Genomic DNA, 27,514 nt, shown 5'->3' with positions numbered 1-27,514 from the left:
AGACAATGCAACAGGTGGCTTTCATCAAATATCTCTCTGGGAAAATCCCGGCAGTAAATAGGCTTGCAAAAAAACAGCCTCTCAGTCTTCTCGTTTCGCTCTCCCCCTCTGTCGCTGCTTCCATTGTCATTGGAGATAGCACACTGCCCTTTTTAGTATAAAATCAATATCGAAATGAAAGGGAACACCAAGGCTTTGTGCGTGCACAGGGCTTGTTCTTGTATGTTTTGTGCACACCCTCCTATGTGCCCAGGAGCAAAGTGTCTGCAACAGCAGCAAGTGACGAGCCCAAAACCAGCCGTGTTATGAGTGGCAACCCAACTGGAGGGCTGACCCATTTCTTTTGTGTTTCTTGTTACGCAGCAAACAGTTACCACCACGCAGACACATTTGTCCACAGGCCTGTGAATGCTGTAAAGTTCATATTTGTGTAGCAGCTGTACTGTTTAGTGGAGATTTAAAAAAAATAATAATGTCTTCCTACTGTTTTCCTTACTGTGTGGTAAGATGCAGTGACACCGTTTTACCTCGAGCACCTGTCCTTTCCAAACAATGCCTGACCAACCTGCAAGCCTTTTTAATCTGTATCTTCATGCTCACCTGTAGTCCATTTCCTTAAACAGTCTCGTTCCAGACCATGTTCCCTTCACAAACAGGGCTTTTCCCCTGGTCTTGTCTTCAAGCGCATATTTTTTAAATGATCCTCTCAAAGGATTGACGCTGCCTTTTTCAGGTGATTTCGTAGTTTTTATATTTCAACGAATTGCAAAAACTTAAGCCATTTCACGAAGAGTCTGCTGCTTACAAAGTGGCCCCCCAGGACTACGTTTTGGGTTCGGTGTGCTGAACGTTTAAAAACGAAACAGGAAATGCATGGCACATGATTTGAGCTTTTATAGGTAGACACAGCAACAGATATGCAGATGAAAGGTTTTGGGTCTTGGGCATCCCATCCTTGTGCTATAGTTATGAAACTAGTTCCAAATTGTTTGGTAACAACACAGTCACATCCCCGTCTGGTCCTTAGCCTCTAAGAGAGTGGCATTGTTGCATGCTGCAAGGCATATGGTAGGCATTACGTTAAAAGTTCTAAATTAGAATAACTGAGCCTTAACACACTTAATTGCCCCCGAATTCCAATGCTTCCTGTTAAGGGAAATAAGGAGAAGAACGTGGGAGTGTTTCCCAGCATGAGAAGTCCAGATGGGGGAGTTGAACAAAATATCAGACCCCCTAAAAGAAACAAACAGAAGTCAACACTGTCCTAGTCCAGCAGTTCCATCTCAGCTGGGAGCTCCTTGCGTGGGCTCTTAAGCGATCGAGCCTGGAGAACCATGTTGCTAATCAAACATTAGCCCAACATACAGTTCCCATAACTTGTTGAAAGATGTCATCAGTGCTTTATCTATGCAAACAAACCCCCTTATCTTGGTTCCACCTGGCAGCTTGCCTAGAGCTCAGCTGTGGAGGGTTGTGTTGGCCGGGGGGTTAGCTCGCAGGGAGAAAAGGGCTTCTGGTGAGTTCTGGCCTTGATTTATTTGAACAGCTGATCCAAGTCAACTGGGCCAGTCAGCAGAGCCAGAACATAGCCATCCCACTTTCAATAAAAGTCTACGAGAGCTTTATTGGCAGCCCCTCGCATTGACTACTTGGTTTGCCAAAAACTGCTGGAGACTGCAGACATAGGCTGATTTGAAAGTAATGATACAGTACTTTATACTCCAACATGAATACCTGTACCATGTACATTAGGATATGGAAGAGCAGCCACTGTGAGAAGCCAATAAACGTACAACCTGAAATTACGTAATTTCAACTAGCTTTGCCCAGTTTTGCTTTTGGGGTTTGGCTATTGGGGTAAAAGGTATATTTACTCTGCTACTGTGATATGTAAATAGCCCTTGGCCCAACCTTTTGAAGTAGCTCAGGGTGGGTGCTGAGGGTTATACTGCAAAGCAGGATCAATGAGTTAGCCAGCTAACTTTGATCAACAACCAGAAATGCATTTAAATGAACAAATCTAAACTTAATTAATTAAGAAATCTAAACTTTTGTGTTTTTGGTTGTTGACTCGATTAGACTATGGCCATTTCAAAGTTGGTTGTGACTCGATTAGACTATGGCCATTTCAAAGTATTTAGGCAAGTTAGTTGGCAAGCTTATTGATCCTGCTTTGTACTATACCCCTGTGGTCTGTTTTATATAGTAAACAGAAAGACCGACAGAAGAGAACATATCCACAACAATAACAAAACCAATGTTAACGCCCAGATGCACTATTCCCCCCCAGAACCTTCCCAGGGGTCCGTCTTTCATTTAGCCCCTGCAGAGCCATCGGTGTTTACGTTCACTTCCTTGATGTTCTGCATTTACTGTCTTATTTGTTTATTTTCGGCCTTGCTCCATACCTTCATTGGGCCCACCTACTGCCACTGCCCCTCTTCACTAGCTACAACCCCGCAACTAAACCATGTTCTCGACAGACGACCAACCTCTCCCACCCCACAACCAACCTGCCTTCTTGAGGGAGTAGTCATTTGAAACTAAACACATACTATTTTGCCTCTGCTTCAGGAATCAAAATCAAACGTACACACGCGTGTCGTGGTGGAGTGCATATTGGAGGACCGCACTGGAATGTGTATGTGAACTGATCCCCGTCTGTACCCCACCCTGCCTGCCTGCGTCCGCTTGGAATAAATCCTGGAGAAACCCCCCCTGACACAGACGGCTGGGTGTATCTCGTAGTTCTTCCAGGGGCCTGAATGCCTGGGTGCTTAGTGCACCTAACAAGGCAAAGCAGACGAGCAGTGGGAGGATGGATGGTGAACCCGCTACCTTACCCTCACACATCAATAAGACAGAGCTATGTGAGTTCCAGGGTGGATTGCCAGTTAAAGGGATGCACCCATGTACGGTGTTGGAAGCAGGCTTGATGCCGTTGTGTTCTTGCCCCCTGGTTTGGATACGGTCCCAATCAGCCGCTGGAGACATATGAGCACGTTGATTCGAAGGCTTTACTGCATATTGCGGTCAATCCCTCTGTGTGAATTTGAATCTCGTTTCACCCCCCCCCCAAAAGAATACATACAGTATGTTTTACTTTCTTGAATCATTTAATGGTAAAGATAAAGCTCACATTGAACCATTTTTGTCCATCAGGGCCAAAACAGCCAATCAAATAACTTCTATATTTATTCCGGGTGGTTTACCTTTCATTTCACATGAGGGCTGAATTCCTGGAGTGGAGTGAGACTTTAATAATAGGTTATACAGGCTGGCAGGTGTCGACTACAGTACAAGTGACCATTGTTTGGTTGGAACATCTCTTTCTAAATTGGAACTCATTCTGATGGATGACATCAAAAAAGGGGAAATGTCAAAGTAGAACAAAGGAATGGCGGCGTTGTCTGTCTCTGGGGCTTTTGGAACTGGACAGCGTAAGCTTCCACTGCTCACTGACCTCCTTTCTCTGTCGTTGTTTTTGCCCACCTCATCATACCTCAAAGTGGAGGTCCGTCCGTCTGTCTGCCTTTCCTAATCTGTACCCAATGTTCCCAAAGGACATCGCCACTTGCGCCAGTGAGCTCGTTCCCGTGGTTAATGAAGTCTGATGACAAACGGACTGCATGAGCAGTTCCAAAATGTCACTGAAGAACTGTACTACTGAACATAATAGCTTCATCGCATAAGATAATAGCTCAAGTACAATTTTCAGATCACATATAAATCTATAGTTCAGTGTAACTGTATGTGAAATTGATTTGAGCCATGCAGACAGACATAACAAGTACAAACCTCTGCAGCCAGCAACGGGTTAGGCCTAACTCATTTCTAGATGCCACACACCATTCATCTCAAATCACGGAATCCAATATCCAGTACTGACATCCACTTCACTGTACCCCTGTCAGGGTACACGGGAGTGTCCATTCTATAGATTTCAACCAAAACAACATTACCCTGCCTCCCAGCCAAATGTTGCTCTCAGACCATCTCACTACCCTTGCATTTGCGCCGTTCCCTCATTGATTAACGTTATGTTTGGGTGAATGACCAGCTCGGTGTGCCCCGCTGGTTCGTGGAACCAACTGGAGCAGTTCTGTCATTAACCAGCAGAGGCGAGACTGTAGCCTACATTCAGGCTGACGTTTGATGGATGGTGTCATCTGTTCATTTGTGACCACGTTTGTCTGTTTTTTTATTTGTTTTCTTTCCCCCGTTTTAGATGGTCTTATTTTAAAGACCATCTGGGATGGACTGATGCCCGAACACAATGTTTGTGCAATTTATCTGACTCTTGATAATTACTATTTGTTTGTATTGCAATTGTCGGTCTCTCCATAACATCATATTGCTTAATTTAGTGCTGTATGTACTTTTTTGTACCCCAAAAAATGAGACGTATTACAACACAAACATTGACATATTGAAGAATCAAGAGTCCGATGCAGTGCAGCATCATACTTTAGCTTGTCCAAACTTCCAGCATCAGTCAGACCCGACTGCAGCATCAGTCAGACTCTTGATGGCCAATAGGAAGTATACATACTGATATGTAAAGCAGTATGAAATTGTAGTTCTAAACCGTATCCACGTGATTCGGCTTTGTAGATCAAATAACTGACTCAAGCCTTAGAACCAAAGTTGTCCTCTTATGGCAAGGCAGGAACCTTTCAGAAGATTCATGACGAGTACTGAAGGGGAAAAAAGGATGTGTCGCAAGCCGTTTTCATCTCACGCTTTCATGATCTGTTTGCTCTCAAGCGGTCGGACATCAAGGCCATGCATTTTTAATGAGGACCCTTTTCTCATATTGCATCTCTGCCTCATTTTATTCGGGTGTTTTTAATAATGGAATAGGGCATCATTGGGGGTCGGATGGGATCGGTTGCTCTGCCTTGGGCCCCCTCAGTGTTCCGTGTCCAATCGTAGTACGGCTGCCTCTGTAGTGATTTGCAAATAACTTTTACACCTTGATGTTATGAATGCTTAATGCTCTTTTTAAACAGCCGTCTGTTAGACGTGTTTTTGCACGGATTAGTTCGCAGTAGTCGGTCTGGCTCTTGCTGAGACTATTTAGACTAGTTTGTAATCAAACAAAGGTCCAGTTGGAATGGATGTGGCACTTTCAAAGTATCCTATAACAAACCCAAGATGAGTTAATTTTTTTGTACACTATTTAAGGTAACCTTAATTCAAATGAGCATCCAATCAGTAACATTCAATACAATGAGGCAAGAGACACAGATGAAAGGATAAGGTCTCTTTATCCTCAAAGGGTAGGGGACTTTTCTGTCTGGTATTGGGGCCTATGTTGTGAATAGGGTGACATTTGGGATGTATTCAGACTGGTATTTTCCAACATTGTATTAGCAACATAGCTCAGGCAGTAGGAAACGCTCTCATCCATTTAAATGCAGGTGAAACCGTCTTATACTCAGCTGGCCCCTTCCTGGATTGTATGTTAGAAACGCTCTACAACAAAGCTTTCTTAGTGTCCAACAAGCTTTCCCTGCCTTTAACCTTGTTCTGAACCACTCCAAAACAAAGGTCATGTGGTTTGGTAAGAAGAATGCCCCTCTCCCCACAGGTGTAATTACTTCATCTGAGGGTTTAGAGCTTGAGGTAGTTACCTCATACAAGTACTTGGGAGTATAGCTAGATGGTACACTGTCCTTCTCTCAGCACATCAATGCTGCAGGCTAAAGTTAAATCTAGACTTGGTTTCCTCTATTCTAATTGCTCCTCTTTCACCCCAGCTGCCAAACTAACCCTGATTCAGATGACCATCCTACCCATGCTAGATTACGGAGGCGTAATTTATTAGATTGGCAGGTAAGGGTGCTCTCGACCAGCTAGATGTTCTTTACCATTCGGCTATCAGATTTGCAACCAATGCTCCTCAAAGGACACTCTATGCTCCTCTGTAAACTGGTCATCTCTGTATATCAGTCGCAAGACCCAATGGTTCATGCTTATTTATAAAAGCCTCTTAGGCCTCACTCCTCCCTATCTGAGATATCTACTGCAGCCGTCATCCTTCACATACAACACCCGTTCTGCCAGTCACATTCTGTTAAAGGTTCCCAAAGCGTACACATCCCTGGGTCGCTGCTCTTTTCAGTTTGCTACAGCTAGCGACTGGAACGAGCTGCAACAAACACTCAAACTGGACAGTTTTATCTCAATCTCTTCATTCTAAGACTCAATCATGGACACTCTTACTGACCGTTCTGGAGGCTTTGTGTGATGTATTGTTGTCTCTATTTTCTTGCCCTTTGTGCTGTTGTCTGTGCCCAATACCATGTTGTGTTGCTACCGTACTGTATTGTCATGTGTTGTTACCATGCTATGTTGTTGTCATAGGTTTCTCTTTAGGTAGTGTTGTGTTGTCTCTCCTATCGTGATGTGTATTTTGTCCTAAATGATTTTTAATTCCCGCCCCCGCAGGAGGCCTTTTGTTAGGCCGTCATTGTAAGTAGGAATTTGTTCTTAACTGACTTGCCCAGTTATAAAAAGGTTCAATAAAAAAATATGAATATACCCCCCTAGTGTTAATTCTGTCGACGTTTACTACAGGAAATTGAGAATTATGGATATTCAAATCAGGAATGAATAACATTTCTCCTTGTTCATGAACATTGTAGCCTATTTTTGAAATAAATCCTCTGAATAAATCGAACTACCTTAACATCAACACCCCCACTCTTTTTAAAACATTTTAATAAGGGCAATTCCACAGTAATGTCGTCACAGTTCCAATTAGTATGACTTTCAAATGCATACAGTACTTATCAGGAAGGTTCAAATGTTGGTCACATGTTCAAACGGTTAATCACATTCGAAGACGACTAACAACATACTGGTTAAGTTGGCTGTTTTCTGATGTTTTCTGAAATCCTGCCCTCCTCAACTTTAAAATTATAAATGAGTCCACTGTCCAGAGGCAGTATGATAAATAGTTGACTTTGAGAGAGATAGAGGATGATTCATATGACATTGTTACTCCTCTCTAAGACCTGGAAGGCATTCATTGTGCATTTAAGAAGTGTTCGCTCAATGCATAACATTTTTCTATGTTGTTGCATAGACGGTTTGTCATGTTACATTAATACAGATCAGATGACTGCGATAAATCTTTCAAATTCGACAAGGTTGTGGGCCATTCACAGACATGTAGCTCAGCACCTAGAGCACAGCACCTAGAGACATGAAACAATCAATTCAGAATTATTGCAAATGAGCCATTGAACTTGAAAAGGCCTTTCGTCTTTCAGCCACACCATTCCCACAATGTTAAAAGCTGCCAAAAACCCTATCAAAGCAATACAAATGTCTTTTTGTTCTAGTATTGGTACATGGGCATTGTTTGTAGGCCTTCAGTCCGATTGATTAAACCGAAATAGCAATGAAATGTCTATTGATGTTCATTATGTTTAGGCCTTTGCACAAATTGAAGGTGAAATGCAATAGGTCTGTTTTTATTTTGATGTTATAATTTTAATGAAATTAATCACGTTATGTTTCTCACTTTAAGATCTGAATCCACGAAGGATCACCATGTGGCTGGTATTGGCTTGATGTGGACCAGGAAAGGATCTTCACCTTCTATGCTGCACTGTCCTTCAGAGACCTGAGCAGATCTGTCAATCTAATCCTTTTCTATGGATTATGGACCTGGCGAAGTGAAATCCCAGATTTGGGTTTTGTCTAATACTACATGGTAGCAGTTTCCATAACAAATGGCTTGTATTGGAAACCAGTCATGAAATTTGGGACTGTAAGGTGCCTGTACACAGGATATGAGTGTGCCTAGCCTCTGGACTGAGGACATAGCAAATCTTGCTGGAGTAGCTAGCAAACCAAAGGGCTCCAATTATTTCATGCAGTCGGACAACCTGTTCAACAAGAAACTCCAAGCGTTAAAGGGGCCTATGGGACCTCCAAACGCCAACGTGCAAGGAACGCCAGCCATGCCCAAGATGGGTGTCCGGGCGAGGGTGTCGGACTGGCCCCAGCGAAAGGATGGCTGGGAGTCACAGCCTCCGCCACGCTATGACAGCCTGGTGCCGACCTTCCAGAAGGGACCGTCAAAACTTAGCACAGAGGTCATCCTCCAAAAGAGCCAGGAGTTGCTCAGTACTGAGTTCCCAGAGACCAAATATCCGCTATGCGACCTCCTGAGCCACTCCCCTATGAAGGGCTTCCCCGGGATCAAGAGGAGCAACAGTGAGGTCACCATTAGCGACATCGGCGCTGAGGACTTGGATCACACCACCATCAACCCCAACACTGGGGCCACCTTGCGCCGTGAGTATGGGAGCACATCATCTCTCGACAAGCAAGGTCTGTCCGGCGCCAGCGAAGGCTTTGTGGGCACCCTGAGGGGCTACCACGTGGAGGACCGCTCGGACCAACCCAGTGCGCCTCCTCCACAGAGTTTCCCGGAGCTGCTGCGTCTCAACACCACTCTGTCGCCCAGCCTACAGACGGCCACCCAGATTGCGCGAGGTGACATTGTCTGCATCCCGGGCTATGACTACGTGGACAGCTCCCTGCTCTACAGCCGTGAGCGGGAGAAGTCCTTCCTCCAACGCATGAAGGCGGAGAAGGCCGACACCTCCATCTTCCGGAGGCTGCGGAACGTGAAGAGCGAGGGCGAGTACCTGGACCAGGAGGACGGAGGGCGCTTCGGAAGGCCCCTGAGCTTCCAGAAGTGCTTCGCCCACTACGACGTGCAGAGCGTCCTCTTCAACATCAGCGAGGCGGTGGCGAACCGCGCCGACCTGGGTCGCAGGAAGAATACTACCACTGGGGCATCGGCCGCCTCTCAGTGCCAGGCCCCGGCTTCTGGGCCAGGAGACAGCGCCACGCCAATTCCCATCTGTGAGTCTCCCATAGGCAGCTGCGAGGAGCTGGGTCACAAGGCCAGCATGGACGCAGATGAGGGGGATGGGAAGAGCAATACCCTGGTGCTCAGCTGCCCGTACTTCCGTAACGAGACTGGTGGTGAGGGCGAGAGAAGGGTGGCCCTGAGCAAAGCCAGCAGCGCCAGCTATGGGAGTGGAGACTATGCTCCAAGCTATGGGGGTGGAGGACAAGGCTACTCTGTAGAATCATCGCTCAGCACCCGGTGCACCAACGCAGGGGTGTCGGTGCTCGAGGTGTCAAGAGAGAGCCAGGCCTTCCACAGGGACATGTACAAGCGCTACATAATTGAACACATTGACCAGGGGGCTTACTACTACCACAAGTACTTTTACAATAAAGGTAAGAGAGGCATTGACTACCTACCTAATACTAAATTGTTTCCTTACTACAAAGTACTCTAGCAACTTAAAGAAAGATCCAGATGGGGCTTTTCAGTTTTTCAAGTTAATTTATGATGTGCTTTGCAGTGTTTACAAATGCACAACTCTAGCAGTCACGCCATAGAATCGAGCCATGTGTAGCTAAATTTGAGCGTTTCTGAAAATCTATGACCTGCTCATTGAATGAGGAAATAGTTTTACTGGAGTAGACATCAACATGATACCTGAGATAGCAGGGTACATGTAAAATCTGCAATTTTCCACTTTGCATTTTGGACTGCATAAGTCTAGCTTGTTAGTTGACCGTAACTTCCATGGCACTTAGATGTCCCATATGTCAGTGCGTGACATTGCCTGAGGTGAACAACTCTTGAAGCTAGTCACCCTTGAGTCACCGCCGCAATGCAGTGCATGAGTTTTTCCCTCTACATTTGTCAGTATCCAAGATGTTGCTAATAGCTTTTTTACAGCCATTTTACAGACTTGAACTAAACTTAAAGATGAGCGATTCCACGCCTGCGTAGGTGGAAAATGTTTTTGGTATCTCAGATTGTTCTAGCAATCCTCACATAGAAACTTTGTTGGGAGGAAGAATGTTTGACATGCATTTGACATTAGTATCACGTTCATGAAAGATCATAAATCATGATGTAAATGTCCATTTCAGGCCCTTTCTAGATCTTTACATGCCTGCCTTATGATCTGTGAACCGTACATGATACAGACATCTTGTTGTCATTATACTCCTCATTTCCATCCACAGTTTTTATGCGAGTAAAGTCATACGTGAGTGTGGTGTGTGTAGAAACTGGAAGTTTCGGGATAATTATTATTTATTTTTTTTACCTTTTATTTAACTAGGCAAATCAGTTAAGAACAAATTCTTATTTACAATGACAAAATCTGGAAAAAGTCCAGGAGTCCGAATACTTTTCAAATGCACTTTATTGAATATTATGTGTATCCTATCAATTAAAATGAGCAATCTGGGTGCAATTAATTAGCTTTAGAGATAAAAAAAAAAAAAAAGTCTACAAAATGTTTCAGGAATGCCTATCAGTCTTCTTGTGGAGTGCAACTGTAAGGTTGCAAGATTGGATCCCCCAGACTGACAAGGTGAAAATCTGTCGTTCTGCCCCTGAACAAGGCAGTTAACCCACCGTTCCTAGGCTGTCATTGAAAATAAGAACGTGTTCTTAACTGACTTGCCTAGTTAAATAAAGGTATATATTTCTTTTTAAATCGGCAAAATCGGCGCCCAAAAATACCGATTTACGATTGCTATGTTTTTGTGGGACAGCAAACTCCATATAAACTACATTATCAAAAGTATGTGGACACCTGCTCATCTCATTCGGAAATTGTGTGCATTAATATGGAGTTGGTCCCCCATTTTCTGCTATAACAGCCTCCACTCTTTTTGGAAGGCTTTCCACTAGATGTTGGAACATTGCTGCAGGGACTTGCTTCCATTCAGCCACGAGCATTAGTGAGGTCGGCCACTGATGTTAGGCAATTAGGTCTGGCTTGCAGTCAGCGTTCCAATTCATTGTGTGCATGTGTGGCCTACCACTTCGCGGCTGAGCCTTTGTTGCTCCTAGACGTTTTCACTTCACAATAACAGCAATTACAATGATAGTTGACCATATCTATATATAGATTGATATAGATGTGTACTTTAACATGAATAAAACCAAATCGCAACTATGTAGAAATGTTAATCAACCTACATTTATATAGTTTATTGACTGTGTCCAGCTCGCTAATAATCACATCATTTTAAAGCTAGACAGTCACGGAGGAAATGGTGCGGCCCGCGTTGAAGTCCGAATGTGGCCCCCGGATAAAAGTGTATTTGACACCCCTGTCGAGGGAGTGAGGAAAAACACTTCATCCCTGGGATGAATATAATGAAACCCGTGGTGAAGTTAATGGAACTACAAAGACTGGTTTTTCTGCAGTGCAGGTTTCAGTCCGTGCAGGTTTTATTGAAATGAGCCTGTAGTTACATGTCTTTTGCAACCCTACATGTCAATTAATCAGCAAAGGGAGCATTACTACATGAAATATCTGTCTCCTCATTGATTTATTCATACACTAGGTTTAGGCATATCTTTATGGGTTAGCATGTATTTGATGAATTTGATTGACTTTTCTGGCTTTGCTAGTGTTATAATCTAAGATGTGTAGGCCCTATTCATGGAGTTTAATGATTGCAAAGGAATGTCCAATCAGGCAAATCATGTTAAGTTGAACTGTGTTTGTTGCAGGTCTGTTTTTACCTTTGACCTGTAAGCCAGAGTGCCAAAGCCAAATTTGTATTTTTTTGTGAATTTAATGGAAAATAAAGATTTCTTATGTTATCATAATCCAAACCGCAGCTAACGTTTGTGTTGTACCGTCATTTACCCTCAGATCACCAGAACTACTTTGGCACTGATGAGAACTTGGGCCCCGTGGCGGTCAGTATCCGCCGGGAAAAGCTGGATGAGGGAAAGGAGGGAGCACAGTACAACTACCGGGTCACCTTCCGGACCAGCGAGGTAAATAATCGAAAAGGGGAGATGTCGCGTAAGGCTGAGAGTGTCCTAAAATGTATGTTGTACACAGGTTCTTACTGTGGACTCTCACATTGCTAACCAGCAGGCAAAATTAATTCTGAAGTGGTGGAATGTTGTCATACCTTCATACATAATGAATAATCAATTAGTTATTAGACCACAAATGATGTGAAATAGAAAATACCTCCAAGATTGAATTCAACCTAAACCAAGTTCTTCCATAGAACCCCCCCTTCCAAAATGTAATCTCTGTAGATAATCGTAACATAACTGAAAGGCACAACTTTTGTGAGATGATGCACAGTGGACTAGATAAGCAGACATTTTGTATTATCATACCAAACAACTTTTTAATCCTGGCAAGTTAATGGGGAAAGTTTGATCCCACGATATGTTAGTTCTCCTATGAGATACTGTAAGTGGGGAGATTGTGACATGCTAAAAGCAAATCTATTTAGTTTGACTAAAAGCTAATTCCCTATGCAACTTAACCCAGAGAAATGGGAGAGAGACTTTTCACTGCGTGCAGCGGGAAATTGAAGCTCTTTGGGAGGTACTCTCTTCACTAGTATCCTTGTTTACTACTCTATATATCACCCATGTTTCTTATATATTACAGTCATTTGTCTCTTACATTTTCTTCCTGATGTAGTTTACTTCATTTTCTATTCATAATTTGTAAGCATTTTCCATTAAAAAAAATCTGGATTCTTCTATAATAACAACATCGTAGCTACATTACTTAAGACAGCCAAACACTTCAATGATTCCCACTCACTTAATGTGTTACAAACATTCTTCTGGATCATGTTGCTCTTGAAACATGGGTGCGGAAGATTTAAACTGTTAATAACAACTTTCACGAATGAGCCTTTATAAATGCTTACACTTTATGAATGACTTTCAATGTTGTAACTAAAAGCTTATTGATTGTAAATGCCTAGAAGTGCTTAATTCCTACGTCTAAGCCAACATATGGAATTGTTTTAAGAATGTCATACCATGGATCATCTTTTTACTACTGTAGCCCATAGAAACGCATTGAATTACACATTCAAAAATAGCAAAAAATACACTGAAAAATGTATCGTAAGGAATGGGGTTTTGAAGTGTATGTCCTTTATCTAGGAGATATAAGAAAGCTCAGGAAATATTGTAGTTTTTTTTTACTCATTTGGCACAACTACCTCCGTACTTACATTCATTCATTTGTTTGGGTTACCTTTAGACGAGTCCCGTGACACTTCTGAATACTGTAGAGCAAAATGGAGTCTCCCCTTTCTGCAGTGGGATCATATTAGTTTGTAGCCCAAATGGTTTGGACACTACAGACAAACGTTGGTACATCAGTGTTACTGTTAGGATGCTACAGGCGGAGAAGACTGATTTTCGGGATGTCTCCTGGTCTGACCAATAGTGCTGTAGCTCTGCCACAGGGTGACATAGGTGATGTGGTGGATTGAGATGCAGCCCATGCAACCAAAAAAACACATCTCTAGCTTAAACTGACAGATTTTGATGGACACTAGGGGGTTAACTTTTGCATGTAATAAAATAGTTATTTCTAACTTATCATTTGCAACTTTATTCATGAAAGTTGTTTGTAAATTGTTACTCAAACTCCAACTCAACCGTCAAGGCTAGACCCCCAGCTAACCTCCAGCCTCTCTCTCTCTCTGTCTTCCCAGCTCACCACTCTCCGAGGGGCCATCCTGGAAGACGCCGTGCCCTCCACCGCCAAGCATGGCATGGCCAGGGGCCTACCGCTGAAGGAGGTGCTGGAGTATGTGGTTCCAGAGCTGAACATCCAGTGTCTCAGGCTGGCCACCAGCTCGCCCAAGGTCCCTGAGCAGCTCCTCAAGCTGGACCAACAGGGGGTGAGTGATCATAGACACAGTCGCAAGTGAAATTTGCACAGTCTTAACATTTTGTTGATTTTAAAACATTTTTTATTTTATGTATAAACCTTGAAGTCGGAAGTTTACATACAATTAGGTACATACAATTAGGTTGGAATCATTAAAACTTGTTTTTCAACCACTCCACACATTTCTTGTTAACAAACTATAGTTTTGGCAAGTCGGTTAGGACATCTACTGTGTGCATGACACAAGTAATTTTTCCAACAATTGTTTACCGACAGACTATTTCACTTATAATTCACTGTATCACAATTTCGGTGGGTCAGAAGTTTACATACACTATGTTGACTGTGCCTTTGAAACATTTTGGAATATCCCGGAAAATGTTGTCAATTTTCCCTTCAGAAGCTTCTAAAGCCATGACATCATTTGAGTCAGTTGGAGGTGTACATGTGGATGTTTTTCAAGGCCTACCTTCAAACTGAAATTTTGTAGACCTCCACAAGTCTGGTTCATCCTTGGGAGCAATTTCCAAACACCTGAAGGTACCACGTTCATCTGTACATACAATAGTACGCAAGTTAAAAAAAACATGGGACCACGCAGCCGTCATACCGCTCAGGAAGGAGACATGTTCTGTCTCCTAGAGATGAACATACTTTGGTGCGAAAAGTGAAAACAACAACAAAGGACCTTGTGAAGATGCTGGAGGAAACCGGTACAAAAGTATCGATATCCACAGTAAAACGAGTCATATATCGGCATAACCTGAAAGGCCGCCCAGCAAGGAAGAAGCCATTGCTCCAAAACCGCCATAAAAAAGCCAGACTACAGTTTGCTACTGCACATGGGGACAATGATCATACTTTTTGGAGAAATGCCCTCTGGTCTGATGAAACAAAAATAGAACTGTTTGGCCGTAATGACCATCATTATGTTTGGAGGAAAAAGGGGGAGGCTTGCAAGCCGAAGAATACCATCCCAACCGTGAAGCACGGGGTGGCAGCGTCATGTTGTGGGGGTGCTTTGCTGCAGGAGGGACTGGTGCACTTCACAAAATAGATGGCATCATTACGAAGGAAGATTACGTGGATATATTGAAGCAACATCTCAAGACATCAGTCAGGAAGGTCACAAATGGGTCTTTTCAAATGAACAATGACCACAAGCATACTTCCAAAGTTGTGTCAAAATGGCTTAAGGACAACAAAGTCAAGGTATTGGAGTGGCCATCACAAAGCCCTGACCTCAATCCTATAGAAAATTTGTGGGCAGAACTGAAAAAGCGTGTGCGAGCAAGGAGGCCTACAAACCTGACTCAGTTACACCAGCTCTGTCAGGAGGAATGGGCCAAAATTCACCCAACTTATTGTGGGAAGCTTGTGGAAGGCAACCTTAAATGTTTGACCCAAGTTTAACAATTTAAAGGCAATGCTACCAAATAATAATTGAGTATGTAAACTTCTGACCCACTGGGAATGTGATGAAAGAAATAAAAGATGAAATAAATCACTCTCTCTACTATTATTCTGACATTTCACATTCTTCAAATAAATTGGTGATTCTAACTGACCTAAAACAGGGAATTTTTACTAGGATTAAATGTCAGGAATTGTGAAAAACTGAGTTTAAATGTATTTGGCTTAGGTGTATGTAAACGTCCGACTTCAACTCTGTATATACTTGGTGAAAGCACCTTTGGCAGCCATTACAGCTGTGATTCATTTTGAAAAATGTTCTTCCACCTCTGCACAATTCTTAGGGCAACATTTATCCATTGTTTTTTTTTCAAAATAATCAATTTGGTTGGGAATCATTGGTGGGCAGCAACATTCAAACCTTTCTGGTGTCATTCTGGTGTGTTTTTCTGCATTGAAAATAGTGTAATTAACCTGCTGAAAAATAACATTTCTACCCCAGGGTTAGGTTTGCAGAAGACTGGTTTCTATCTAACTTTTTACGTGGGCGTTGCTAATTCTACATTTCTTTTGATCCTAACAAACTCTCTATTCTTGGAGTCACCTTTCTGCTGATCTCAGGGCAGTTCAATTGACTTAATGGTTGCAGTTAACTTTAGTGAGCTTAATGGAAGTACTGATGGGAGTTTCATAATAAAGCCACAGGTCAATACAAAAGGTTCTAACCTGCTCTGCCTCGTAACATTGCTTATGGTAGAGCATTGCGCTTGCAATGACAGGATAATGGGTTCAATTCACCCGACCAACAATACCCCCCAGAAAATGACGCGTGCGTGACTGTAATTTGCTTTGGATAAAAGAATCTTCTCAATGTTATATATTTTTTATTATTATACAGCCCCGGGAAACTATTGAGCGTGAAAAATCCAGGAGTTTGCAGAGTTGCAGTTCTTGACACGAACCTGTATGCCTGGCACCTACTTCCATACCCTGTTCAAAGGCACTTCATTATTTTGTCTTGCCCATTCACCCGTTGAATGGCACACACATACAGTCTATGTCTCAATTGTCTTCAGGCTTACAAATCCTTCTTTAACCTGTTTGTGCAGTAGGCTATAGGCCCTATACATTATCGCTGCATTTTGGCTTAGCATGCATAGCCCTGCCATTGTTGTTGTTCTTGGTATATGATCACACTGGTAATATATAACTTGTTGTATTACTTGAGGCACAGCTGAGTGAGCGTAATTAGCTGTCTCTGGACTGATGGCCTGCATCTGATGGTCAGTTGGAGGGGGCAGCAGTGAGAGCTTCGATGCAACCAAGTTTAAAAAAAAAAATTTTTTAAGTACATTGTGCTGTGTAAAAACCCTTGGATCAACGCTAGCGGTGAAGCTGCCTCTCACCTTACTCACCGTTTCTCCGCTCTCCCTCCCTCCCACTGAGAGAAGGGGACACAGCCTTCCAGCTAATAGTGAAATTCATGTCGTCACTCCTATGATCAGAGAAAATGAAATAAAATATACACAAGCCCCTAATAATAACCCCACAAGCTTATCGAAACACTTTGCTAAACTCATTATTGCAGCTGCGGTGCTGGTTGTGGTGTGAGTGGAAGTAGGGAGAACCCATTTGATGGCTTATCAAAGTGAATAAAGTGTTGACAGTGTTGAATAACAACTTAAACGTGAACTTACACACAAAACAGCAGCTGGTTATATAACCAGGAAGGCCAAATCTCCATCCCAACAAAACCTTCAGACATTTCTGGCGGTCTTTTCACATAGCTCTTACACTAAAAGGGCATTGTCATTTTCACAGTATTATTCCAGCCTCCATAGTGTGGAAATATATATAAAACACAGGATTTTGACTGCATTGGGGCTTTTAATTCGCCCCGTAAATGACGAAGGTATTTGTATTGCAATTGAGTGCACAGTATGACACATCCTAATACAATCACATATCTTATACATCACTGTTGTCACAAGTAGGTATTTCCGCTTACAACAAGGGATTACATTGCAGATATTGATTGCTTTACTGTGTTAAGCAAAAACCCAGATATTTAGTTTGCTGTTTTTGAGCCCTTATCATCAATCAAGCACTTACGGATTCAGCATACTGCCTTTCGGGCTATGTCTGGCACAGCGGGAAACCAGGATATTGTACAAATACACAACTCACCACTCAGTCAGGCTAGACTTTAATCACATTTATTTTCCCAATTATGACTACCATGCAAAGAAATCCAATTGCCACCGTCTGAGGGGTTTTCTCCCATTCTAGTAATTATATTTCTATGCTACCATGGCTCCGGTATCTAGTATCAATATGGTGGAATATTCGCTCATCTCTGGACAGGGGAAAAACAATAAGCGGTATTGCCATGTAACTGGATTTCTGGGTAACCAGAGACGTGCATCAAGATAGATCCATCCCTAAAGCATGTAACAGCAGTGGGAGAAATGGCATCAGGGTGCAATATCAGAGTATTGATGAGATCAAGTTTCATACAAGCTTCTTTCATTTGGGGAGCGTGGCAGGTGGTTTGTAAATCTATTGGAGCAAAGCTGGTGAGAGGCGAGGAGGGGGAATCTTGACCTCAAGGAATGTCTAGGGGTCAACTCTCTTATTCCTCAATTTGATTAAGTTTAATTCCATGTTCTTTAATTCAACTACGTTTAATTATGTTACATTTCATTGATGTGATAATATCATAATGAGCCGGTTATATCTACTGTAAGTAGGACTGGAATGCTGTTATTGTGAACTACTCGTTAATGAACCGTGGAGATACGTAGTAAAGACAACCATCAATGGCAATCTAACTTCGCTTTACCAGCAGTACTTCCCCTATCCCCCTCAAGTGTGAATCATTTACTTAAGGCGGTACAGCTTCCAGTCCCCTTATCCAAAACAATATGGCCTCACCTCCCACTGAATTTTTGCTGTGTTGCCACGACAATGTGAGAGATGGGAAGAGACCAGCCAAGCAAATTCAGACTTCTCGATTGAATGCTTTTTTTCTTTTGACTGCTCGTCTCGTCATGTTGCCTAGCTGTGAGCAGTGAGCACCCCCACTGTCTTATGAGGACCTTCTTTGAGTTTCGTGAGGGTCTGCAGATTTTGGTCTTGTGCACCCCCAGCCTCCCCACACACACAAAAAAAATGTTTCATCCTACAGCATTTCTAAGATTAATAAATTATTCAGGACCAACCGTTAGGTGTGGTCTGAGGGCCACTCGCACTGTAATTATTTCCTCTTTTGTCTGTGTCAACTCCTCTGATAGCACACTTAGCGCTAGCCATCTGAACAATCTCAGCACCTGGTGTCAGGTAATAGGCATTGATAGCAGGAGATAAAATGCACTGGGCTGGTACAGCGCTTGATATATCCTTCACTCCCTGAGGGCTTACAGGGGCGTTTCAGTCTAATTTGACACCATACACCGGCGCCGGCAACAGTCTCTGACGCTACAGAGCATTTCAATCAAGAGTGTAGATAAGGAGGAATGCATCGTTGAATACTGTATGTCCCATCTCAGTGTTGCTCTGAAATGACGTGTCTTATGAAAAATAACACCTGCTATAATTTGGTCATGAGCCCAAGCATTTGGAGAAATGTTTCATAAGCTTTATGCCAGTTTCCTTTTTATAAGATTTGCATTGAGATTTTTTTAATATATATATTTATTATCGTATAATAAACAGACATTAGGTAGACATAGGCAGATTATAACCCCAGGTTATAACCCACCCCTAAATTACAAGGTTCCCCACCCTTAATGTTCTTTGTCATTCCAGTTGAGCTTCCAGCACAAGGTGGGCATCATGTACTGCCAGGCGGGCCAGAGCACCGAAGAGGAGATGTACAACAATGAGAGCGCCAGCCCCGCCCTGGAGGAGTTCTTGGAGCTGCTGGGCCAGAGGGTCAGGCTGAAGGGCTTCACCAAGTACCGGGCCCAGCTGGACAACAAAAGTAAGAGTTCATGACTCAACACACACATTTGTTTTATATATTTTATAATCATTTGTATGCTTGATAAATGTTCAATAAATTAGAGGATGCGGGCCCAGCTGGACACATACTGTACATCCTCTTGTACAGACCGACTGAAAAGAAGAAGAATTCAGTTTTGAATGATTTATCTTTTGATAGGAGCAAACTTGAAAGTTTGAAAAAATGTGGTAGATTGCAAGAAAAACATTCCAAAGAAAGTCAATGCCTCTCTGTACACTGAAAAATGCTTGAGGCATTACTTGGCCAGGATTTTTTTTAAACTCTGCAAACTTAATACGATGTATTTATTATACACATAAATGGTGTTGGAGGGCAAGTAGGAGGCACCCTGTCCTCTGGTCTAAAAAAATGTCCCAATGCCACAGGGCAGTGACTAGGGACATTGCTCTGTGTAGGGTGCCGTCTTTCGGATGGGACGTTAAATGGGTGACCTGACTCTCTGTGGTCACTAAAGATCCCATGGCACTTATCTTAAGAGTAGGGGTGTTAAATGTCAACCGTGAAGAGGTGACTCTGGGATGCTAGGCAGTTCCTCTTCCTCTGTCCAGTGTCTGTGTTCTTTGCCCATCTTAATCTTTCCTTTTTTATTGGCCTGTCTGAGATATGGCTTTTTCTTTGCAGCTCTGCCTAGAAGGCCAGCATCTCGAAGTCGCCTCTTCACTGTTGACTTTGAGACCTCGTGTTTTGCGGGTACTATTTAATGAAGCTGCCAGTTGAGGACTTGTGAGGTATCTGTTTCTCAAACTAGATACACTAATGTACCTCTTTCTCAGTTGTGCACCGGGGCTTCCCACTCCTCTTTCTATTCTGGTTAGCGCCAGTTTGCGCTGTTCTGTGAAGGGAGTAGTATACAGCGTTGTACGAGATCTTCAGGTTATTGGCAATTTCTCACATGGAATAGCCTTCATTTCTCAGAACAAGAATAGACTGACAAGTTTCAGAAGAAAGTTCTTTGTTTCTGGCCATTTTGAGCCTGTAATCGAACCCAGAAATGCTGATGCTCCAGATACTCAACTAGTCTAAAGAAGGCCAGTTTTATTGCTTCTTTAATCAGAACCACAGTTTTCAGCTGTGCTAACAAAATTGCAAAAGGATTTTCTAATGATCAATTAGCCTTTTAAAATGTTAATCTTGGATTAGCTAACACAACGTGCTATTGGAACACAGGAGTGATGGTTGCTGATAATGGGCCTCTGCCGTTTCCATCTGCAATAGTATTTCTGATCAATTTTATGTTATTTTAATGGACAAAAAATGTGCTTTTCTTTCAAAAACAAGGACATTTCTATGTGACCCCAAACCTTTGAACGGTAGTGTATATACTGTACATACAGACAGACCGATGCAACAATTTCAAAGATTTTGCTGAGTTACAGTTCATATATTGCAATCAGTCAATTTAATCTATGGATTTCACATGACTGGGAAGGGGTGCAACCATGGGCGGGCCTTAGAGGCCCAGCCAATAAGAATGAAGTTTTACCCCACGAAATGGCTTTAATACATAAGCTGCACGTGTGTAATGATAATTCTGTTTAATCAGCTTCTTGATATGCCACACCTGTCAGATGGATGGATTATTTTGTCACAGGAGAAATGCTCACTAACAGGGATGTAAATACATGTGAGTGCAAAGTTTTAGATAAATACGGTTCTGTGCTTATGGAAAATTGCAGGGATTGTTTTATTTCAGCTCATGAAACATGGGACCGAAACTTTACATGTTGCGTTTACATTTTTGCTCAGTGTATATAGATATAGAGATTTATGTATATCTCTCTGCTGACTGAAATACAGGAATTTAGAAATAGACCTACCATTGAGCAGTTCAGTCAAATTAAAGATAGGCTGGTCGCATGCACTCCATGTTAAGTTCCCCACTATAGGCAGTCTATAGTTATTATGCCCCCAGCCTCTGGAATAGCCTGCCAAAGAACCTGAGGGGGGCCAAAACTGTGGACATATATTTAAGAGACCTTAAAACTCATGTTTTTTGCTTTGCTTTTCCTGAGGGTGCTTTTTAGTTATTCAGTTTGTCACACTTTAGATTTTATTCTTGTTTGTTGTGTAGTAAATATTTAAGCTTTCCTTTCCTTCTTTTTTGCATCTGTTTTATTCCTGTAAAGCACATTGTGTTGCATTCCATGTCTGAAATGAGCTGTATAAATAAAGCTTGATTCAACTTGTTGTCTGTGAATAAACCCGGGTGAGTTTTTCTATATAGACCATAGCAACATTCTATAAATGAATTGTCATGTGTACTCTGTTGGTTCTATTTGCTTTGCAGTTGTAAGCAACATCTTACATAAGTCTCTTGGGGAAAGCATTCAGATAACTGTTTTTTTATTATTAATGGGCTATTCTGGAGGTCTGAAATTCACTTACAGCAGTCAAGATTTTAAGCCATCTTAAAGCTGTGTCTGTCTATCCTGATTCCTGGAAATGACACGCAATCTGCCCAGCTTTCATGTAAAGCCACCTATACAGGAACAATGGCCAGTGTCGTTTCCGAGCTCTGGGGAAAGCTCTGGCCATTTAGAAATACCCAGAAACAGACTGGCCATAGGGCATTTCAGGCAAATGCAAGATTGCCTGATCTGTCTTAAAAATAATTTGTGCAGTGTTATTGTTATTTGACTAATAATGGGGGACCTCAAGGAAACGAATGGTCCAGAGTGTTGGAAATGCCCATTTCTGGTCCCAGTCCGTCCCTGGAAATACCACAGGATTATTATTGCTGTATTCAATGATCTTATTGCAGATCATGTAATTAGATTTTTTTTTTCTCCAGAGACTACAATATTACATTATTTTAAATTCTGTTTAGAATGTCTCTGCTCTGACCTAAATTCTTTGTTTGGGTGTTACAGCGGATTCCACTGGAACACATTCTCTCTACACTACTTACAAAGACTATGAGCTGATGTTCCACGTGTCCACACTGCTCCCCTACACCCCCAACAACAGACAACAGGTGAGTGGACACTGGAAGTCTATGGGTACCTGCTAGCATGCTAGTAGATACCGTAGACTTCCAGTCATTGGGCTAACGCTACCTCCAACTTCCTTCATACTGGACACCGATGCGTAAAATGTCTATGCACTAGTACATCTGACTCTGGGGAAGTAGATAAAGGGCCTCATTGCCAACATCTGAAAGTATCCCTTTAAAGCAGCACTAGTCAATCTGTGTCCACCCGCAGTGGACCCCCAACATTTGTGTAAGTAAAATGAGAGATTGGTCTTGGCAAACGTCACTGCCACAGGTATTTGAATATTGTTGTAACTGCCCTTAAAGCCAGATTTAGGAGTGCCACTTCAGAGGTGCTATTGAACACTGATAATTAACACAAAGATCTAGTAGGTCAGATTTTCAAAACATTAAGGGCTGAATCCTGACTGGAGATGTGCACATAAAGTGCTGGAAAAAGTACTCAATTTTCATACTTGAGGAAAAAGTAAAGATGCCTTAATAGAAAATTACTCGAGTAAAAGTGGAAGTCACCCAGTAAAATACTACTTGAGTAAAAGTATTTGGTATTAAAAATATCTAACTATCAAAGTAAATGTAATTGCTAAAATATACTTACGTATCAAATGTAAAAATTCCTTATAAAACAGATGGCGACATTTTCTTGTTCTTTTATTTACGGAAAGCCAGGGGCACACTCATTTACAAATTAAGCATGTGTGTTTAGTGAGTCTGCCAAGATCAGAGGCAGTAGGGATGACCATTGATGTTCTTGATAAGCACCTGAATTGGTCCATTTTCCTGTCCTGCTAAGCATTCAAAATGTAACGAGTACTTTTGGGTGCCAGGGAAAAATGTGTGGAGTAAAAAGTACATTATTTACTTTCGGAATTTAGTGAAGTAAAACTTATAAATAAAAGTCAAAAATATAAATGGTTCAGTACAGATACAACACTACTTAAGTTGTACTTGAAAGTATTTTTACTGAAGTACTTTACACCACTGCACATAACCCTCGAGTCAATTTCCGCTGCCCCGGTCAGATGAAACCAAAATAAAAACACCCCCATCAAATCCGTCTGTTTTAAAATAGTTGTATCTGTTTTATTGCATGGGCTGCGTCTCAATCCACCACATCCGCTAGTTGTGGCCTGCAGTGGAAGGTGGCTGAGCTTGTCAGACCAAACAAATTGGGTTAAAAATGTGCCAAAATAATTAACTTTTTTTTAAATTTTACTATCTGCTTTTCCATGTATGAATCAGTTATCAATGTGTTTCTATGGGCTTAAGTGCCGTAATGTTTTAATATTTTGGGGGGATAGATAAAGGGGTTCTAAAATTCAACATCAAATAGCTAAATGATCCTTGCTATGACCATCTTAAAACAATTACATATGTTAGCATAGTAAACCCCCCCCCCCCCAGAAACTCATGTCAAGCGAGAGAGAAAAAAATTATGCTGCTCTGAAAAATGTATATTTTTCTCACTGACGTCAATGACTAACTGCAACCCTTTTTTAATCATCATTATAGTGATCATTATCATGAACATTCCTTATAGTTTCTACCCCTTTACTACAACTGGTAGCTTTCCATGTTGATCCTTTAGTCACAATCTGCTCTCCAATATTAGAAATTGGCACTCATCATTTCAGAGTCGTGCATAATTTCCCCCAGTCAGTGACTTGTTAATTGGAAATGCTATTGCTGGAGATGTTGCCACGACAACAATTTCGCATGCACTCCTCAATTAAATTCTCCACTCTGCTTGGTGTCTGAATATGCCTGGGTGGGTCTTTCTATCTAGACCATAGCAACATGGTCTATAAATGAATTGTCATGTGCACCATGTTGATTCTATTTGCTTTGCAGTTGTAAGCAGTATTTTACGTAAAGCTCTTGGGAACAGCATTCAGATTACAGATCAACCGATTTAGATTTTTATTTTTTATTTTTTTACATATATATATACAGTGGGGCAAAAAAGTATTTAGTCAGCCACCAATTGTGCAAGTTCTCCCACTTAAAAAAGGTGAGAGGCCTGTAATTTTCATCATAGGTACACTTCAACTATGACAGACAAAATGAGAAAAATAATCCAGAAAATCACTTTGTAGGATTTTTTTTATGAATTTATTTGCAAATTATGGTGGAAAATAAGTATTTGGTCACCTACAAACAAGCAAGATTTCTGGCTCTCACAGAACTGTAACTTCTTCTTTAAGAGGCTCCTCTGTCCTCCACTCGTTACCTGTATTAATGGCACCTGTTTGAACTTGTAATCAGTATAAAAGACACCTGTCCACAACCTCAAACAGTCACACTCCAAACTCCACTATGGCCAAGACCAAAGAGCTGTCAAAGGACACCAGAAACACAATTGTAAACCTGCACCAGGCTGGGAAGACTGAATCTGCAATAGGTAAGCAGCTTGGTTTGAAGAAATCAACTGTGGGAGCAATTATTAGGTAATGGAAGACATACAAGACCACTGATAATCTCCCTCGATCTGGGGCTCCACGCAAGATCTCACCCCGTGTGGTCAAAATTATCACAAGAACGGTGAGCAAAAATTCCAGAACCACACGGGGGACCTACTAGTGAATGACCTGCAGAGAGCTGGGACCAAAGTAACAAAGCCTACCATCAGTAACACACTACGCCGCCAGGGACTCAAATCCTGCAGTGCTAGACGTGTCCCCCTGCTTAAGCCAGTACATGTCCAGGCCCGTCTGAAGTTTGCTAGAGAGCATTTGGATGATCCAGAAGAAGATTGGGAGAATTTCATATGGTCAGATGAAACCAAAATATAACTTTTTGGTAAAACTCAACTTGTCGTGTTTGGAGGACAAAGAATGCTGAGTTGCATCCAAAGAACACCATACATACTGTGAAGCATGAAGGTGGAAACATCATGCTTTGGGGCTGTTTTTCTGCAAAAGGACCAAGATGACTGATCCGTGTAAAGGAAAGAATGAATGGGGCCATGTATCGTGAGATTTTGAGTGAAAACCTCCTTCCATCAGCAAGGGCATTGAAGATGAAACGTGGCTGGGTCTTTCAGCATGACAATGATCCCAAACACACCGCCCGGGCAACGAAGGAGTGGCTTCGTAAGAAGCATTTCAAGGTCCTGGAGTGGCCTAGCCAGTCTCCAGATCTCAACCCCATAGAAAATCTTTGGATGGAGTTGAAAGTCTGTGTTGCCCAGCAACAGCCCCAAAACATCACTGCTCTAGAGGAGATCTGCATGGAGGAATGGGCAAAAATACCAGCAACAGTGTGTGAAAACCTTGTGAAGACTTACAGAAAACGTTTGACTTCTGTCATTGCCAACAAAGGGTATATAACAAAGTATTGAGAAACTTGTTATTGACCAAATACTTATTTTCTACCATAATTTGCAAATAAATTCATTAAAAGTCCTACAATGTGATTTTCTGGATTTTGTTTCTCATTTTGTCTGTCATAGTTGAAGTGTACCTGATAAATTACAGGCCTTTCATCTTTTTAAGTGGGAGAACTTGCACAATTGGTGGCTGACTAAATACTTTTTTGCCCCACTGTATATGACACAATTTCTCTAGTTAATATTGCCTGCTCACATGAATTTATTTTAACTAAATATACAAGTTTCAAAAATATACTTTTGTATGGATTTTAAGAAATGCATTGATGTTTATGGTTAGGTACATTCGTGCAACGATTGTGCTTTTTTCGCGAATGCACTTAAATCATCCCCAGTTTGGCGAAGTTGGCTGGGATTCAATGATAAATTAACAGGCACCACATTGATTATATGCACGTAGGACAAGCTAGCTAACCTTGTAATATCATCAACCATGTGTAGGTAACTAGTGATTATTTGAAGAGTGATTGTTTTATGTAAGATACGTTTAATGCTAGCTAGCAACTTACCTTGGCTCCTTGCTGCACTCGTGTAACAGGTGGTTAGCCTGCCACGCAGTTTCCTCGTGGAATGCAATGTAATCGGCGTCTAAAAATGCAGATTACCGATTGTCATGAAAACTTGAAATCGGCCCTAATTAATCGGTCGACCTCTAATTCAATTCACTGTTTTTTTTTCATTAATGGACTATTCTGGAGGTCTAAAATTAAGTTACAGCAATAAAGATTTTCGGCCATCTTTAAACTGTGCCCCTCTGCAGAGTATGTCCAGGAATCAGGACTGACAAACTGCCCCGCGTTCATAGAAATCCACCTATACCGGGCCAGTGTCCTTTCTAAGCGTTAGGGAAATTTGAATGGGCCAAATGTCTTGTGCATCGCATGTGTCTTGGGCCTTGATTATCAGGATTATCAGGATTTGAAGTTTCATTCCTCCCCTGGGATCCCATTTGATTTCTGAGATTAGCTGTAAGCCCCCCCCCCCCCCCCCCCAAGGTCTGCAAAGGCTCTGCCACTACTTGAGCCCTTTGATCCGGCCTATTCCACCCCTCATCCCGTTTGTTTACCACCTACCCTACACCAAGGGACTTAACAGAGATCAGGAGGCCATAGTCTGTTATCGCCCTGTTAGGAACCTCTGGACCCTAGCCACTGCCTTTAGCACTTCTGTTGATTGGCAAGGATATGAGAGGTGTAAGCAATATGACAGCATTATAGCTCCCACATGCCCTCTGATAGACTCCAAATAAACAGGTTGTACTGTCCTCCATATCCTTTCCTTGACCACTTAACAGCTTGACTCGTGATAAAGAATTGGATATATTTCTTTCACGTACCATGTAGGTCTTTTTAGGCCTTTTGAGACCATTGAGACACTGTCATAGTCTCTCATGTACTGTAAGGGCATTTACTTTTCTGAATTCTAATGTGCTTTTTCTTTTCCGTTTCCTTTTCTTGACATTTAGCTACTGAGGAAGAGACACATTGGAAATGACATTGTCACCGTCATCTTCCAGGAACCTGGTGCTCTTCCCTTCACTCCCCAAAACATTCGCTCGCACTTCCAGCACGTGTTCATCATCGTCAAAGTCCACAACCCTTGCACAGAAAATGTTTGCTACAGGTGAGCAAAGCAGACCGCCGATACTTCTAAAACATTTGGCATGAGAGATGTGTAGAGCTGGTTTAAATTAACTTGCATTTATTCAATCATTCATGTACCTAAGGGCCCAATTTCAATAAGGCTGGAATCCAATCATTACAAGAGTCAATCATTCAGAAGTGCCTCTTCATGATTGTTGAATCAAGTGTCAACTCCCTCCATTGCTAACGTTCAGTCCCTGGACAATAAATTAGACAAGCTTAGGGCGAGGATCTCCTTCCAGATAGACATCAGGGACTGTAACATAGCTATGATTCTGTAAAAAAACACTATCTGTGGACATATTGTCCATG

General features: G+C 42.0%; 1 protein-coding gene across 4 annotated transcripts in view; it reads left to right on the top strand.

Annotated features, from left to right (window-relative positions):
• The window catches only part of LOC115142646 (signal-induced proliferation-associated 1-like protein 2), a 99,538-nt gene that overhangs the window by 32,561 nt on the left and 39,463 nt on the right, over positions 1-27,514 (top strand). For all 4 annotated transcript variants that reach the window (XM_065001581.1, XM_065001580.1, XM_065001578.1 and 1 more), the window contains exons 2-7: positions 7,541-9,273; positions 11,730-11,857; positions 13,564-13,752; positions 18,963-19,137; positions 22,050-22,153; positions 27,025-27,182. In XM_065001581.1, coding sequence (XP_064857653.1) covers positions 7,806-9,273; positions 11,730-11,857; positions 13,564-13,752; positions 18,963-19,137; positions 22,050-22,153; positions 27,025-27,182 — 2,222 coding nt within the window. In that variant the 5' untranslated portion in view covers positions 7,541-7,805. The remainder of the gene's footprint in view (positions 1-7,540; positions 9,274-11,729; positions 11,858-13,563; positions 13,753-18,962; positions 19,138-22,049; positions 22,154-27,024; positions 27,183-27,514) is intronic.

The sequence above is a fragment of the Oncorhynchus nerka genome, linkage group LG15, assembly GCF_034236695.1.
Source record: "Oncorhynchus nerka isolate Pitt River linkage group LG15, Oner_Uvic_2.0, whole genome shotgun sequence".
In the NCBI taxonomy this organism is placed as follows: domain Eukaryota; kingdom Metazoa; phylum Chordata; class Actinopteri; order Salmoniformes; family Salmonidae; genus Oncorhynchus; species Oncorhynchus nerka.
This window is presented reverse-complemented; position numbering and strand designations above follow the sequence as displayed.